Source organism: Vulpes lagopus, chromosome 3, assembly GCF_018345385.1.
Source record: "Vulpes lagopus strain Blue_001 chromosome 3, ASM1834538v1, whole genome shotgun sequence".
Classification (NCBI taxonomy): Eukaryota; Metazoa; Chordata; class Mammalia; order Carnivora; family Canidae; genus Vulpes; species Vulpes lagopus.
Genome location: NC_054826.1, coordinates 151,178,271 through 151,196,214, shown reverse-complemented (window position 1 = coordinate 151,196,214; position 17,944 = coordinate 151,178,271). Strand labels below are relative to the sequence as shown.

At 36.2% G+C, this 17,944-nt stretch overlaps 1 protein-coding gene and 1 pseudogene across 7 annotated transcripts in view; both read right to left on the bottom strand.

The window, feature by feature from the left end:
• COL24A1 (collagen type XXIV alpha 1 chain) overlaps nucleotides 1-17,944 on the bottom strand; it is a 388,183-nt gene that overhangs the window by 84,878 nt on the left and 285,361 nt on the right. For all 7 annotated transcript variants that reach the window (XR_005987020.1, XM_041750763.1, XM_041750767.1 and 4 more), the window contains 4 exons: nucleotides 6,480-6,533; nucleotides 4,509-4,616; nucleotides 675-728; nucleotides 366-419 (listed from right to left, as the gene is read on the bottom strand). Coding sequence is in view for 6 of the 7 variants with exons in the window: in XM_041750763.1 (XP_041606697.1) it covers nucleotides 366-419; nucleotides 675-728; nucleotides 4,509-4,616; nucleotides 6,480-6,533 (270 nt within the window). In the remaining variant the exon portion in view is untranslated. The remainder of the gene's footprint in view (nucleotides 1-365; nucleotides 420-674; nucleotides 729-4,508; nucleotides 4,617-6,479; nucleotides 6,534-17,944) is intronic.
• On the bottom strand, nucleotides 13,480-14,796 carry LOC121488301 (annotated as a pseudogene).

Here is a 17,944-nt window from a genome sequence, read left to right as displayed (position 1 = left end):
AGTACTGTTATAGTTATTCTTAACCTATAAAATATTTTACTATAAATATATTAGTCATTTAATCTATAGTCTCATAATTACTTTCAGTAGGTAATTAATTTTACTTTCACAAAGCTTTACAGATTGCCAAGTGCTTTAGCATATATTATTTCATGAATATCTTGAAACAACCTATGCAATCAAAGACATTTTGATGACTTATTTACATTTTTGTCTCTTGTTATTTATCTTCCAGAATTTACAATACTTCCCAAGTTGAAAAGTATTTCTTTTATTCTTTGAAAATGTTTCCATGCATACTTTCAGAAAGAACATAAGTATTTAATATTTAACTTTAGGATTGAAAAGTCAGTATACATACATACCTTTTCTCCTTTAGGTCCTGGCAACCCAGGAAGTCCTGGTTGACCCTGATGACCCTAACAAAAGGACAAGTAAGTAGACATTCTACATATCGTTTGTCCATATTCCACCTAATACCACCAAGGCCATACTATTAGATATTGCACTATTCTGAAAGAAAAATAAGATTTATTCTCTAGGGGGTTGAGGTCTAAATATATTAGAAGGGTTTATCAGCGAGATTTTATTTTGATTTGCATAATTGGTATGACATCTTTATAAAATCATTTTGTGTAAATACATATTTAAAATTTCCAATCAGAAATGATTACCCTATATCCTGGAATTCCTGGTTCTCCATCAGGTCCAATCAATCCTAAATGTCCCTAAAATACAAAGTAAATTTTAGAGAGAAAACAGACAACTGTTTAAATCATTACTCTTATTATTTGTTTATTGATTGATTTATTTAGTACTCTTATTATTTAAAATTTAGGGATCCCTGGGTGGCGCAGCGGTTTGGCGCCTGCCTTTGGCCCAGGGCGCGATCCTGGAGACCCGGGATCGAATCCCACGTCGGGCTCCCAGTGCATGGAGCCTGCTTCTCCCTCTGCCTGTGTCTCTGCCTCTCTCTCTCTCTCTGTGACTATCATAAGTAAATAAAAATTAAAAAAAAATAAAAATAAAATTTAGACTGTTTTTTAGGTATAATGTTTTACCTAGTCTGAAATGGGAGAACAAAAATTTCTAACTTTTGTCTTATTTTTCTTCTGAACTACAAAATCCACCCCCAAAAATGTTTCTGTAGTCTATGCCTGATATGAATATTCTTAATTTAAGAAAAATATTTTCAGTTGCTAGAATCCTATATTTTTCTAGTAAACTCTTGGCAATGTAGATTGCATCTGTCAAAGTTTATGGTAGACGTGCATCACTAAATATTAGGATACAGCCTGATAGTTTTTGATATTGTCACTATGGGATCAAGAAGAACATACTTATTGATAATTCAGATGCTTTTTTTTTTTTTAAAGATTTTATTTATTTATTTGACAGCAAAAGTGAGTGAAAGAGAGGGAAAGAGAGAGAACATGGGCAGAAGGAAGGGGCAGAGAAAAAGGAGAAGCAGATTCCCCATTGAGCAGGGAACCTGATACAGGACTGGATCCCAGGACCCTGAGATTATCACCTGAGCCAAAGGCAGACGTTTAACTGACTGAGCCATCCAGGTACCTGATAGCTTCAGATGCTCTGATGAACAGTTTCAGCTCTAGTCAAAGTTGTTAAAAATAGAGATGATCGACAATTTATGTGCAATAATCACCCTATTGCTTTTCTTATCAATATTTTGCAGATGAGGATAAATTAAGGGCTAATTAGAAAATGCCCCTAAAGTACTGAAAATGTGACTCAGACAACTGAAAAGAGCAAAACTAAAAATCCTAAAAATGTCTTATCTTTCATACTATCAGAAAGTTTCCACATCAACTCTCCTATTTGAGTTTGAAACTAAATAGGAAATAAGAAAATTAAGGCACAGACTAGGTATATGCCTAACCAAATATCAGACTAACCAGAAGTTCTAAATATGATAATTTACCCAAAGAACCCATGAGAACACCTATCATTAAAGTGGATATAAAGTAAAAATATAAAACTAAATGTCTTAAACAGCATCAAAGAAAAGATCTAATGGAAAAAAGGACTGCATTATAAATCATAAAATCCATAAGAAACTAACAATAAACCTAAAAAGATATAGGTAAGAACAGAATGAAGGAAATAACAAAACTTTATTAAAGGATGTATAAGATATAAGCAAATAGAAAGACATATAATGCTTCTATACAGAAAGAGTCAATATTAAAGGAACCTGAAGAGCTGATTTCAAAGTTCACATGGAAGAGAGAACTATAGTAAGAGCTGAACTTTTTAGAGAAGTGAATTATGGAGTACTTGCTCTTACAGGTCTCAAAAAATACTATAATAGTATAATAATTTAAATAGTATGGTATTGGACCTACGGATAGACTAACAGATTGATAGAAGAAAACAGAGAGAATGAAAACAGGCCAATAAATATTTGAGAGTTTCATTTATGGTAAGGGTGGAATTTCAGAAAAGTGGGAAACAGATTGACTATTTATTAAATGATTTTGAAGCCACTGAATATCAATTTAGAAAAGAGAAAATCAGTTCTTTATAATTTATTTCATATCAAAAAATAAACTTCATAGTTAGGGGTGAAAATAAACCTATAAAAGTATTAGAAGAAGGATATGGTAGAGTATTTTTGTATGCTTTAGGTAGGAAAGGCATTTCTAATGAAGAAATAAACCTAGAACTGTAATGTAAAAACCTGACAAATTTGACTACATAATTAACCTTCTGTCCAGCAAAAGATATCAAATAATATTAAAAGATAAATGATAGCAAGGGAAATCTATTTGTAATATATATTTTTTAAAGATTTTATTTATTTATTCGTAGAGACACAGAGAGAGAGAGAGAGAGAGAGAGAGACAGAGACAGAGACAGAGACAGAGACACAGGTAGAGGGAGAAGCAGGCTCCATGCAGGGATCCTGACGTGGGATTCCATCCCAGGTCTCCAGGATCACGCCCTGGGCTGCAGGCGGCACTAAACCGCTGCGCCACCGGGGCTGCCCTATTTGTAATATATTTTATAACATCTTTAACAAAATATATTACCTAAAATATGTAAGGTGTTATAGCAAGTCAATAAGAAAAAGACAACAACCTAATATAACTCATGTAAAGTGCACATGAAAAGGCAATTCCAGGGATGCCTGGATGGCTCAGCAGTTGAGTGTCTGCCTTCAGCTCAGGGCATGATCCTGGGGTCCTGGGATCGAGTCCTGCCTTAGGCTCCCTGCATGGAGCCTGCTTCTCCTTCTGCCTATCTCTCTGCCTCTCTCTCTCCCTCTCTCTCTGTGTCTCTCATGAATAAATAAATAAAATCGTAAAGAGAAAGGAAGAAATAAATAAATAAATGGTAATTTCCAGAAAAATATTCAAATTACTTCATTGTAACCAGGGAAATGTAAATAGAAAGAAAATGAGATGCACTTTTTCATTTATCAGATTGCCAAATATCAAAAGGGTTAATATGAAGTATTGGTGGTGAGAGTGTGAATTTAATGAAACCTTTTGGAAAAGTTAGATATGTATCAATGTTTAAAAAGTAAATAGTCTTTTTAGACAAAATCCAAAGTAGGAGCCTATTTTGATGGCAAGACTCTCAATTAGTTCTCATGTTTATTAAAAATTAATCACATTGCATAAAGTTTTTAAACATATAAACCAAAAGCAGAAACATAATAATTTAAATAAAAGAAAGAAAGACCTGAAGTAGTAAGATGAATATGTAACATGAGCCTGAGACAAACTTTTCTTAGCAGACGGATTATGCAATGCTCTCAAGAAGGCCTTGATGAAAAGCCTAGCATCTGTGACTTTTAAAGAAGAGGAGGAAATATACATGCATACAAGCTTACGAAACAATGAAAGCACTAAACACTATATCTCAAATATTCTGCATCTCTCATGCTGGGACTTTCTGAACAGCTCCAAATATTTTAGCGATAAAATTTTGCTATTATAGGTTCAGAAGTATTATGCTGCCCTTGTTTCCAACATCATATAAAGTTCATGCAAAAGATTAAATATTCGATGTTACAGATATTGATCACAGCTGGTTAGGTAAAAACAAAAAAAACTCTAGATAAGCATGTGGAGTCCAAGCTTGTAACGAAAACTCATTTTTAAATAAACCTAATTTTCAAAGCAATTTGCCAATCCCAAAAGTGTAGTTTTATATAGATATTAAATTCTAAGTGCAAGGCATATAAACTTTCTTAGTTAGGTGAGGAGTTATAATCTGATTTTTTAAGAAACTTCATTTCATATTTTATTTCCATTTTGAGTTTTTTTTTTCCCCTTTCCCTTTTCCATGTCCAGAAACCACTAAGCCATTTAAGTACTGTGGAATGCTTACAATTCTCCACAGCCCATGGAGGTAGATTATTTTCAATGGAACTATTGCTTTCTCTGTAAAATTAATCAAGGGATGAAACTTTAAGGACATGGATACATTTCTTTTCCATCCACAGTGAACTCAGGTCTGGAAACAAATCAAATACTAACCACAGCACCTCTAGTTCCTCTGGCACCCTTAGGACCACTTTCCCCAATTTGTCCAGGAGCACCTCTGTTTCCAATTTCTCCTGTGGGCCCTATTTGTCCTTTGTCACCCTGTGGATGTCATTAGTAAGAGAGAAAAGTGAGAAAAAAACAAATTTTCACTTAGATGAATTAACTATATCATATACCTGAATGACCCCAGAGGATATTCTGTGAGCAAAAGTCTATAAATAGTAACTTTGTTTTAACTTAACAGTAGTGGAGACCATCACTGACAATAATAACATACCATGACCATCTAAGTTATCCTAAAGATATAACTAAAAATAATTTAGGGAAAGAACATTAAAAAAATAGTTTTGGCAAAGCAAGCAGGTAGATCTGGTGTTCATGTTGAGTTACAAATAACCAAGTTTTTTATTTTGAAATTTGTTATGTATGTATGTTTGCATGCATGCATGTATTTCTTGTTATCACGAGAAAATATAGGTCCTATGAGAGGCCTGTTTCTATAGAGAACATCAATGCCACAAAGATCTATTTAATGCAAAAAGTTTCCACTGTATGGTTCTGTATATTCAAATTCATCCCTTATTGGTTTGGAGTCTTTAAAAATCCATAACATTTTTAAAATCGATAATATTTTAATATCATTTTACATCCTTCTAAAAACTAGTTACCTTCTGTTTCCCATCAAGCTGACTATCATTCTCTGCCACCAAAATACAGCTGCTTTCGTTTAACTTTAAGTGTTATAATTCATTTTCTGAAAGTGGGAACCAATCTGTTCTGTTATTGATAATCAAGTAGATACAAAGGAAGACTAGACTGTGATCACAGTCAGGAAGTTTTTGGTATTCAAAATAACTCCCAGGGGTGCAGGATTTTGTAAGGACTCATACTGTCCCATTTCTGTGGGACAGTATAATAACAGTATAATAACAAAATAAAATATTATTTTAGATATAACATTATGTATGATAAAGAGACTTTAATAGTGGGGTTATTTTCATGGGCAAGGACAGCTACTAAATATGTAAGTGATGAATCACTGAATTTTACTCCTGAAACAAATATTACATTATATGTTAACTAACTAGAATTTAAATAAAAACTTGAAACTAAAAAAAAATGGCCACTAAAGTTTGCTTCATTTTTCTTTACCTTTTATTCTCACTTATACTGTCTCTACATTATGACAAAGATGGAGTGGGTATATATTAGTAGAAGCAGTAAAATTGGATTTCTGGAACCAGATATGGTATGATTTGAAGCTAAATCTAGTAATATATTCAGAACTATTGTAGGAGAATTAAGAAAATCATTTCTATGTCTCATCAATACTTGAACAAATTATTGACTGCCATACAAAGATGAATTTTTCATTTTAACAGTCTAGAATTTTATAAATATGCCATTTTTAGTAAAATATAAAGGAAACAAATCAACCACATTCTTGATTTGTGTTTCTTAGTCAATATATGAGAAAGATAAAATCAATCATTAACCTTTTCAATTTAGATAAACACAGTAATAATAAACCCAAAACAATTCTAATCATATTCCTTTCCCCTAAACATTTTACTAAAGTTGTTAAATAAATAGCACAAATGGTATAGTATTTTCCTTTTTTCTCTTTTCCTGCCCATATTCTACTAAAGAATTTTTGGCAAACAGGAGAAAGAAAAGCAAAGATCTTTATAGAAACTACAAAGTAGGAAATTTGCCTTTAAATAATTTAAGGTGATGGGTACTCTGAAGTAGAGTTAAACATTAATTTATACAAACATGCTTTTTAAAACCAAATTCATAGTTCTTTATTATTTTATGTCTAGTGCAAATGAAAACAACACATCATCCTATGAAGCTTGGGGCATATCAGAAGAAAGATGTACCATAAAAAGATGGGAAAAAAAAGTAAAACAAAACAAAACAAAACAAAGCAACAACCATAAAAGATGTAAAAAAAATTACCTTTTTCCCTGGACGACCTCTTTGTCCTGGGCTTCCCACAATTCCTTCAGGTCCCTGGATATACAATTTAAAAAAGAAAATAAACTGTTAAGGAAGGACTAGATAAAGTGTTTCAATACTTATATCACATAATCACTGAATTGAACATTATGTAAAAATGAGGATTACTTTCCAATAATATTGTTTGTATATTTATTTATTTATTATTTTAAAAAAGATTTTATTTATTTATTTATTCATGAGAAACACAAGAAAGAGGCAGAGACATAGGCAGATGGAGAAGCAGGATCCCTGTGGGGAGCCTGATGCAGGACTCGATCCCAGGACCCCAAGATTACAACCTGAGCCAAGGGCAGATGCTCAACCACTGAGCCATCCAGGTGCCCCTATTTATTTATTTCTAACGATTTTATTTATTTGTTTTGGATAGAGAGCATGAGCACACACACGAGTGGGAGAGGGGAAGAAGGAGAGAATCTCAAGTGGACTCTGTGCTAAGAGCCCAGCTCCAGGAGTGCTTCATCTCACGACTCTGAGATCATGACCTGAGCCAAAACAGAGTCCCACACTCAACCAACTGAGCCACCCAGGCACCGCTGTATAATTGTTTAAGTCATGATGATTTAGAGTTCTAGCTGTTAGTAGTGAGTAGTTTACATATATAATCTGGCCAAGATAGGTAAAATTAAACTGTTCTTTACTATAGAAAAAAAATTATTTGGTTTCAGTGTAACCATTTTAATTACTGAGAATGTAATTAAAGTAAACCCAGTGCATCCATTTTAGCAGTTCTATAAGCTACTGTGGATTCAATATCTTGTTTGAATGTATAGGATTATAAAACATATCTAAAACATGGTCAAGAATCTCAAAATCTTATTGGAGTAGATTAAGGAGACTTTCTTTGTTCTGTGGGAAAAAAGAGAGAGAAATACACAGAGAAAAACGGAGGTAGTCATATTAAACTGTTTAAAACAATATTTTCATTTCAAATTTGTATTTTGTTTAGACAAAGTAGACCGAAATTTCTAATATACACTTTTTAAAGTAAAAATTGGCTAAAATATTTTAGATGCCATGTGAATTTTCAGGTCAACAATAATTAGGCCTAAGTGATATGCACAGTAAGCCAGGATGCAAGTTCTAAAATGGGTAATAATTAATCATAGCACTCCTTGCATTAGTTGGACATGAAAATGGAAATCTCAAATTTGTGTCCCAAACCTTGGCAAACTGTAAAAATGATGTAGACAAGAAATAAATTGTGGCTTACCACTGTGCTATGTAGGCTCTTGATAAATATTTGTTGAACGAATAAACAGATACCTAAGGAAGTGACTCATGCCCTATGCTCCTGAGCAAACACTCTTCTAGCCTCAGAAAGGCAGTGAATTTAGAAGCCAAAATGGTTAAGTTCTATTGCTGTAGTTCTAGCTGCATCCAGAGGTTGAAATGATAGTTGCACTAACCTGAGATTTCTTTGTGGTTAATGCAGAGTTTTAAAAAAGAGGCAGATTAACCTTCATTAGCGGTTAACAGTGTGAACTTCTAAAAGTCACATTACTCATTTCATATTCTGGCTCTGTCACCTTACAACAATACGACCATAGGTAGATTATTCAACTTCTAAAGGCCTCAGCTTTCCATTATATGAAAGAAGAAAAATAATACCCTTTCAAAGGGTTACTAAGATTAAACGAGATAATACATGTAAAGCTTTAGAAGAACTGGATTTTTACCAAAGCACTTAGCTCAGTGTTAGTTCTACTATATATATATATATATCAAAGGATGTTAGAAGGTACAATAAACACCCAGGTACCCACCACCGACTTGAAGAAAAAGAAGCAATATACATATGCATATAATTGAAGTCCCTTTACACATACCTTTCCAAACAGGTCACCCTCTCTCCTCACTCTGGTGCAAACACTGCCCCTAATTTGTTTATCATTCCCATGCATTTCTTTATAATTTCACTGTTTGCAATATATGGTTATTTTGCATTCAACTTTAAATAAGCACACTTTATGTATTCTTTCAAAACTTTAACACATTTGGTTTTGAAATTAATGTCTTTAATCTGTTCACTTTCTGTTTTTAATTCTACAGGATTTCATCTTCTTATATCACAACTTATTTAACCACTTTCCTACTTATGAATTTTTGTTGTGGGTTTTTTCTCTCTTATATAAATAATGCTGCAATAAATACCTTGTGCATCCCTCTATGTGCCATGTCAAAAGTGTTTTTTTTTTTAAAGTACAGCCTCTGAAGTTAGATTGCCGAATTATATGGCATATGCATCCTCAAGTATACAAGATACTGTCCAATTGTTCTCCAAAGTAGTTTTGTCAATCTATATTTCCACTGCAATGTCTAAGACCAATTACTCCAAATCTTCTGTAATACTTAGTACTATCAGACTTCAGTCTATCTCATTGTGGAAATGACACATTGTTTGTTTTCAATTTGGGTATTTCTGATTACTAAGGAAGAATGATTATCTACTCATAGGGTTATTTGACATCTTTATGTGAATCTCTGGCTCTTACCTTCTGTCCAGTATTCTCCTGAGCTGTCCTTATCTGAGTTATACATAGAAGTTTTTATACATATTCCTGATGTGTATATTTTGTTCATTCTATGTAATACAGATCTCTTCTCTCAGGCAACAGCTTATTTTCTCACTTTAACATAACTTTTGATTAATACAAGTTTGCAATTTTAACATAGTCATATTCATCTATATTTTCTTATTTCTTTCAGTGTTTAGGAGATTCTTCTCCTCTCCCTCCAGGAGGTCATGACATGCTCTCATAAAAGTTTTCCTATTTAAAAATTTGATATTCACAGTTAGGTTTTCACGTGGAATTTCATTCTTTTGTCTATGTGTACACTGGTGGAAGGAGTGGTTTTATTTTGCTTTCAATTTGGATAACCAACTGTAACAAAACCATTTATTGAATATTTCATCTTTTCCTTACTGATCTGCAATCTATAATCAATTTATCAAACGTCAAGTTTCAAAATATCCTGAGATCTGAGTCGAGGGTATCTTCTATTTCCACTGGTCTCTCAGTCTCTCTGTGAGTGAGCGTGACTGACTAAATTACTCTGGATTCAATAATAAGTTATGATATTGGGTAGGGCAAGTTCTCCCTTCCACATACCACTGTATTCCCACCCCCCCACAACCTGTTCTTGAAAACAGTCTTGATATTGACTCTTTGTTCTTCCACATTCTTTTTAAAATAACTTTTCATCAATCAGGTCCTATAAAAAATTCTTCTCGGGATTTTGACTAACATTGTACTGAATTTATAGACTAATTTAGGGGAGAGTTGATACTTTTTTGATATTGAATCCTCCTATTCATGAATATAAAATATTTCTCCATTTATTTAGGTCTTTACTAATAAACATATTTTTTTCAAAAAAAATTTTGCCAACCTATTGTTAGATTTATTCCTACCTACTTAATTTTGTTGCTGAGTGTGTTTAAATAGTCCTTTTTAAAGTTTTTTTCCTTTTTTTTTATTGAAGTTCGATTTGCCAACATATAGTATAACACCTAGTGCTCATCTCATCAAGTGCCCTCCTCAGTTTTCTAACTGCTTGTTGCTTGTGAAGATGAATGCAATCTTCTTTGTATATTCTTATATTTAGCATCTTGCTAAAATTTCATTATTTCTAATAATTTATCTGTAGATTATTTCACTTATTTTACTGTAGTGGCTAGGTCTTTGAGTAAATGTTGAATAGAAATAGTGAATAGTGGTGATCTTTGCCCATTTCTTTGAAGCTTCACCATTAAGTATGATAGTCAATATGGATATTTTTTACAAATGCTTTTATTTCATTGAGATTATATTATTTCTTTGTTTAATTCATAAATATGTGACTTAAACTTTTAATTCTATTTTTTTGTATATTTTTATATTGGAGTTCAATTTGCCAGCACACAGTATATCACCCAGTGCTCATCCCATCAAGTGCCCCCCTCAGTGCCCATCACCCAGTCCCCCATCCCCCTGCCCACCTCCCCTTCCACTACCCCTTGTTCGTTTCCCAGAGTTATGAGGCTCTCATGTTCCGTCACCCTCTCTGATATTTCCCATTCATTTTCTCTCCTTTCCCCTTGAATCCCTTTCACTATTTTTTACATTCCCTGAATGAATAAAACCATATTATGTTTGTTCTTCTCCGATTGACTTACTTCACTCAGCATAATACTCTCCAGTTCCATCCACCTTGAAGCAAATGGTGGGTATTTGTCATTTCTAATGGCTGAATAATATGCCATTGTATACATAGACCACATCTTCTTTATCTATTCATCTGTCGATGGGCACTGAGGCTCCTTCCACAGTTTGGCTATTTTAGACATTGCTGCTATAAACATTGGGGTGCAGGAGTTCCAGCGTTTCACTGCATCCCTATCTTTAGGGTAAATCCCCAGCAGTGCAATTGCTGGGTCGTAGGGCAGATCTATTTTTAACTCTATGAGGAACCCTCACACAGTTTTCCAGAGTGGCTGTACCAGCTCACATTCCCACCAACGGTGCAAGAGGGTTCCCCTTTCTCCACATCCTCTCCAACATTTGTTGTTTTCCTGTCTTGTTAATTTTCACCAGTCTCACTGGTGTGAGGTGGTATCTTACTGCGGTTTTGATTTGTATTTCCCTGATGGCAAGTGATGCAGAGCATTTTCTCATGTGCTTGTTGGCCATGTCTGTGTCTTCCTCTGTGAAATTTCTGTTATGACTTTTGCCCATTTCATGATTGGATTGTTTGTTTCTTTGCTGTTGAGTTTAATAAGTTCTTTATAGATCTGGATACTAGCCCTTTATCTGATACGTCATTTGCAAATATCTTCTCCCATTCTGTAGGTTGTCTTTTAGTTTTGTTGACTGTTTCTTTGGCTGTGCAGAAGCATTTTATCTTGATTAAGTCTCAATAGTTCATTTTTGCTTTTGTTTTCCTTGCCTTCATAGATGTATCTTGCAGAAGTTGCTGTGGCCAAGTTCAAAAAGGGTGTTGCCTGTGTTCTCCTAGAAGATTTTGATGGATTTTTGTCTCACATTTAGATCTTTCATCCATTTTGAGTTTATCTTTGTGTATGGTATAAGAGAATGGTCCAGTTTCATTCTTCTGCACGTGGCTGTCCAATTTCCCCAGCACCATTTATTGAAGAGACTGTCCTTTTTCCAGTGGATAGTCTTTCCTGCTTTGTCGAATATTAGTCGACCAGAAAGTTGGGGGCCCATTTCTGGGTTCTCTATTCTGTTCCATTGATCTATGTGTCTTTGTGCCAGTACCACAATGTATTGAGGATCACAGCTTTGTAGTACAACATGAAATCCGGCATTGTGATGCCCCTGGCTCTGGTTTTCTTTTTCCCCTATATTACCCTGGCTATTCGGGGTCTTTTCTGATTTCATGCAAATCTTAAGATGATTTGTTCCAACCCTCTGAAGAAAGTCCATGGTATTTTGATAGGGATTGTATTGAAGGTGTAAATTGCCGTGGGTAGCATAAACATTTTCACAATGTTAATTCTTCCATTCCATGAGCATGGAATATTTTTCCATCTCTTTATGTCTTCCTCAATTTCTTTCAGAAGTGTTCTGTAGTTTTTAGGATATAGATCCTTAACCTCTTTGTTAGGCTTATTCCTAGGTATCTTATGCTTTTGGGTGCAATTGTAAATGGGATTGACTCCTTAATTTCTCATTCTTCAGTCTCATCGTTAGTGTATAGAAATGCCACTGGTTTCTGGGCATTGATTTTGTATCCTGCCACACTGCTGAATTACTGTGTGAGTTCTAACAATCTTGGGGTGGAGTCTTTTGGATTTTCTATGTACAGTATCATGTCATCTGCGAAGAGGGAGAGTTTGACTTTTTCTTGGCCAATTTGAATGCCTTTTATTTCTTTTTGTTGTCTGATTGGTGAGGCTAGGAGTTCTACTACTATGTTGAATAGCAGTGGTGAGAGTGGACATTCCCTGTCATGTTTCTGATCTTAGGGGAAAGGCTCCCAGTGTTTCCCCATTGAGAATGATATTTGCCATGGGCTTTTTGTAGATGGCTTTTAAGATGCTGAGGAATGTTCCCTCTATCCCTACACTCTGAAGAGTTTTGATCAGGAATAGATGCTGTATTTTGTCAAATGCTTTCTCTGCATCTTATTGAGAGGATCATATGGTTCTTGTTTTTTCTCTTGTTGATATGATATATCATACTGATTACTTTATGAATGTTGAACCAGTCTTGCATCCCGGGGATAAATCCCACTTGGTCATGATGAATAATCTACTTAATGTACTATTGGATCCTATTGGCTAGTATCTTGTTGAGAATTTTTGCATCTATGTTCATCAGGGGGATTGGTCTATAATTCTCCTTTTTGGTGGGGTCTTTTTCTGGTTTTGGAATTAAGGTGATGCTGGCCTCATAAAATGAGTTTGGAAGTATTCTGTACCTTTCTATCTTTTGGAACAGCTTTATTAGAATAGGTATTATTTCTTCTTTAAACATTTGATAGAATTCCCCTGGGAAGCCATCTGGCCCTGGACTTTTGTGTCTTGGGAAGTTTTTGATGACTGCTTCAATTTCCTCCCTGGTTATTGGCCTGTTCAGTTTTCTATTTCTCCATGTTCCAGTTTTGGTGGTTTGTGGTTTTCCAGAAATGAGCCCATTTCTTCTAGATTGCCTAATTTATTGGCGTATAGCTGCTCATAATATGTTTTTAAAATTGTTTGTATTTCCTTGGTATTGGTTGTGATCTCTCCTTTTTCATTCGTGATTTTATTGAGTCTTTTTTCTTTTTAATAAGGCTAGCTAATGGTTTATCTATCTTATTAATTCTTTCAAATAACCAACTCCTGGTTTTGTTGATCTGTTCTACAGTTCTTCTGGCCTCTATTTCATTGAGTTCTGCTCGAATCTTTATTTTTTTCAAAAAAACATTTTTTTTTCATTTAAAAAGTATTTAGAACACATAAAACAAGGCAACATTTATTCTTTCTTCTCATCTTCTGGTGTGGGGTCTGTCGGTGGCTCCTCCACTGTTGCACTGTTGCTCTCTGAGACAGTGTTACTATCACTGGTCCCTTCCTCGGCCATACTGTCCACCCCCTCCTGCCCACTCTCCTTGTCCTCAGGAGTAGACGTGCCTTCTTCACTGTTTTGTTAGCTTTCCGTTGGTTCTTCAAGGTGTGTCTCCTCTGTCTCCATGGGATGCTTTCATCGTCCTTCTCCTGGGCCTTACTAGCAGCTGGCTCTTGCTCAGGAACCATGCTGCTCTATGTTCAGCTTGCTCTGCTGCTTCTTTCTCCCTCTCCTCTTGCCTTTTACGAGCCTGTTCTTCTGCCTGTGCAATTTCAGCGGCAATCTTTTCCATATCCACTTCTAGTTTCAAACTGCACAACCTTTTAAGTTCATTATTAAATGAATCTGTGCTTTCTAGGAACTTTCTCTTGTTTTCCAGGTGTTGCTCCTCTCTCTGAAGAAGTTCAGCTTCTAGTTTTCACTGATGAACTATTAAGGACTGGACCTGTCATTTGAGGACCTGCATTCTAGCTGTTGTGACAACTGACCGAACGTCTGGCACCACACTCTAAGGATTTCACTGATGAGGCAGTGGTTTCTCTGGAAACGGGCGGTGGCTGTCTGCTTCACTGAAAAGCCATCATCATAATCATCTGGATCCTTAGCAGGCTGAATGCTCATGTAAGGTTCTCCATTCTCCATGCGAGACTGTCTCTGTCGACTTTCTTCCTCTAAAGCAGCTTCTGCACTTTTCACATTTACGTAAGCAAGGTATGCGGGGGAATTATGATAGGCATTCGTAGGTTCATTGTACTCTATCTTTTCTGCTTTGTATTCGTTTAAATATTCTTGTTTTTCTTCATCAGTGAGATCTCACCACATGCCACCAATAATCTTGCCAATCTCTCACAACTTTAGGTCAGGGTTGGAAGCTTTTACTTAGTCCCAGAGCTTTCTGCTGTACTTCATGTAGGGCATCAGCAGCTTATCTGGTGGCTTTGGGGGCTTTGGAATCGTAATACCAGAGGATGCTGTGACCCGGCTGTTGGTGCCCGGGTTCCCTCCCAGCCTGTAGTTGTAGGCGAGATGACTATATGGATTGTATCCCACAAACCCTGGTGTGCTGGGCATTTGTGTTGCAGAAGCTGGGGTGGGAGGTGGGGCATAAGATGGTCTCTTTGACATTTTGGAAGATTAAGTTCTCAGTTCCTTAATAATGAATCTGAGACACCGCAGGCAGAAAAAGCGCCTGTAGCTCCGGCCTCGTTTCTCTTTGTCCTGCGAACGCCCCGCCCCTCGCTGCTCGAATCTTTAACTCTCTTCTACTTGGTGTAGGTTTGACTTGCTGTTCTTTCTCCAGTTCCTTTACGTATGAGGTTAGCTTGTGTATTTGAGTTTTTTCCAATTTTTGAAGGGATGCTTGTATTGCGATGTATTTCCCTCTCAGGACTGCTTTTGCTGTATCCCAAAGATTTTGAACGATTGTATCTTCATTCTCATTAGTTTCCATGAATCTTTTAAATTCTTCTCTAATTTTCTGGTTGACCCATTCATCTTTTAGCAGGATGCTCTTTAACCTCCACATGTTTGAGTTTCTTCCAAATTTCTTCTTGTGATTGAGTTCAAATTTCAAAGCATTATAGTCTGAAAATATGCAGGGGACAATTTCAATCTTTTGGTATCGGTTGAGACCTGATTTGTGACCCAGTATGCGGTCTATTCTGGAGAAAGTTCCTTGTGCACTTGAGAAGAATGTGTATTCAGTTGCGTTTGGATGCAAAGTTCTCTATATATCTGTGAAATCCATCTGGTCCAGGATATCATTTAAAGCTCTTGTTTCTTTGGTGATGTTGTGCTTAGAATATCTGTCATTTGCAGAAAGTGCCATGTTGATGTCTCCTACTATTAGTGTATTATTATCTAAGTATGTCTTTACTTTGGTTATTAATTGATTTGATATACATGGAGCTCCCACATTAGGAGCAAAAATATTCATGATTTATAGGTCCTTTTGTTGGATAGACCCTTTAAGTATGATATAGTGAAACTCTGAATCTCTTACTACAGTCTTTGGCATAAACTTTATCTGATATGAGGATTGCTACCCCAGCTTTCTTTTGAGAACCATTTGAATGGTAAATGGTTCTGCATATATGTGTCCTTAAGTCTAAAATTAGTCTCTTGTAGACAGCAAATAGATGGGTCTTGCTTTTTTATCCAGTCTGAAACACTGTGTCTTTTGGTGGGATCATTTAGCCCATTCATGTTCAGAGTTACTATTGAAAGATATGAATTTAGTGTCATCATAATACCTATTCAGTCCCTCTTTTTGTGGATTGTTTCTTTGGGCTTCCTCTTTCTTTTACAGGGTCCCCCTTACTATTTCTTGCAGAGCTGGTTTGGTGGTCACATAGCCTTTCAGTTTCTGCCTATCTTGGAAGCTCTTTATCTCTCCTTCTATTCTGAATGAGAGCCTTGCTGGATAAAGTACTCTTGGCTGCATGTTTTTCTGATTTAGAACCCTGAATATATCCTGCCAGCCCTTTCTGGCTTGCCAGGTCTCTGTGGAGAGGTCTGCTGTTAATCTAATATTTCTTTCCATATAAGTTAGGGATCTCTGGTCTCTTGCTGCTTTAAGGATTTTCTTTTTATCTTTGGAATTTGCAAGTTTCACTATTAAATGTCGAGGTGTTGAACAGTTTTAATTGATTTGTAGATAGAGAGGGGGACCTCTCTATCTCCTGGATCTGAATGCCTGTTTCCCTCCCCAAATTAGGGAAGTTCTCAGCTATGATTTGTTCAAATATGCTTTCTGGCTCTCTGTCCCTCTCGGCGCTCTCTGGAACCCCAATTATACATAGATTTTTCCTTCGAGGCTAGCGTTTCTTTCCCTTAACCTTTCCTCATGGTCTTTTAATTGTTTTTCTCTTTTTTCCTCAGTTTCCTTCCTTGCCATCAACTTGTCTTCTATGTCACTCTTTCTTCTACCTCATTAGCCCTCATCGTTAGGACCTCCAGTTTGGATTGCATCTCATTTAATTGATTTTTAATTTCGGCCTGATTAGATCTAGCTTCTGCAGTCATGAAGTCTCTTGATTCCTTTATGTTTCTCCAGAGCCACCAGTAGCTTTATAATTGTGCTTCTGAATTGGCTTTCTGGCATCGAATTGTAATCCAAGTTCCGTAACTCTGTGGTAGAGAGTACTGTTTCTGATTCTTTCTTTTGTAGTGAGTTCTTCTTTCTAGTCATTTTGCTCAATGCAGAGTGGCTGTATGAGTGGGCTGAGTCAAGAACATCAACCACGACCTAAGTAAATTTCACCCTAGAAGATTCTGCTGAAGTCAGAGACCAGAAATTGAAATCAAAGATCAGAATGATATAGAACAAAAGGACTGCTAAAGTGAAAAACAAATTTTAAAGGATAGTAGTAAAAAATAAAAGGCCAAGAATCCAAAGAAGAGGTAAAAAAAAAAAAAAGAAGAAAAAAATGAGAAGAAAAAAAATGGGGTGGACTGGGAGGTGGTGGTGGTGATGAAGTTGTAGTGGAGGGAGAAGGTGGTCTACTTGAGGGGTTCTAGAGAGTGATCCTCTTGTTTCTGAGTATATTAAGTTCTGTGTGTTAGAAGATGCTCAGTCCCAAATTTATATAAACCAGAAATACTTGTAGAAGGCCGCAACATTGACCACCAAAACATAAATGAGATAAAAGGTGGGGGGGCAGAAAGGGTATGAGGGATTTCACAGAATGAACCAGCATGGTATACCACTTGGTTCTGGGTGCATGCTGGTCATGTTTTAGAAGGTATTAATTTCAGCCATTGTAGAACAAAATGAGACAGAGAAAACAAAAAACACAAAACAAAAAAACATATCTTGTATATCTCCCAAAATTGAGTATGTTGAAGGGAATCTAGAAGTGGAAAATATACCTAGGACCTGTAATTGTAGAAATATGAGAGTCAAAAAGGAAGAATCTTAAAAATGAAGAGGTGGTAAAGCATTGTAGTTAAGGTGGGAAAGGAGAAAAAAAATTGGAAATTTACAGTCTGATATAAAAACAAGTTGTACTGGAAAAAGGAAAAAAATAGGAGGGGTCCCTTCTGGTTCTATATGCTGTAGATCCCTCCACTTCCCCTGGAGCTTTCCAGCGCTGCTCGGGCAAGAACCTGCTCTTCCCCTGTCCCTCCAGCTGGTCTCTGGGGGAGGGGCTGCTGTGCTGACTCAGGTGTGTGCACCTGGGGGAGCTGCCACACCCACCAGTGCTGGGCTCCGTGGGAGCTGTTGACCCCGAGAGGCCCCCCTCCCCTGGGGACCCTCCCCTCCCAGGCACAGGGTGACACCAGGAGGAACACCACCACTGGCGGTGGCCAGGTCCCCGGCCCTGGAGTCGGCTCCCGCAGTAACCACCG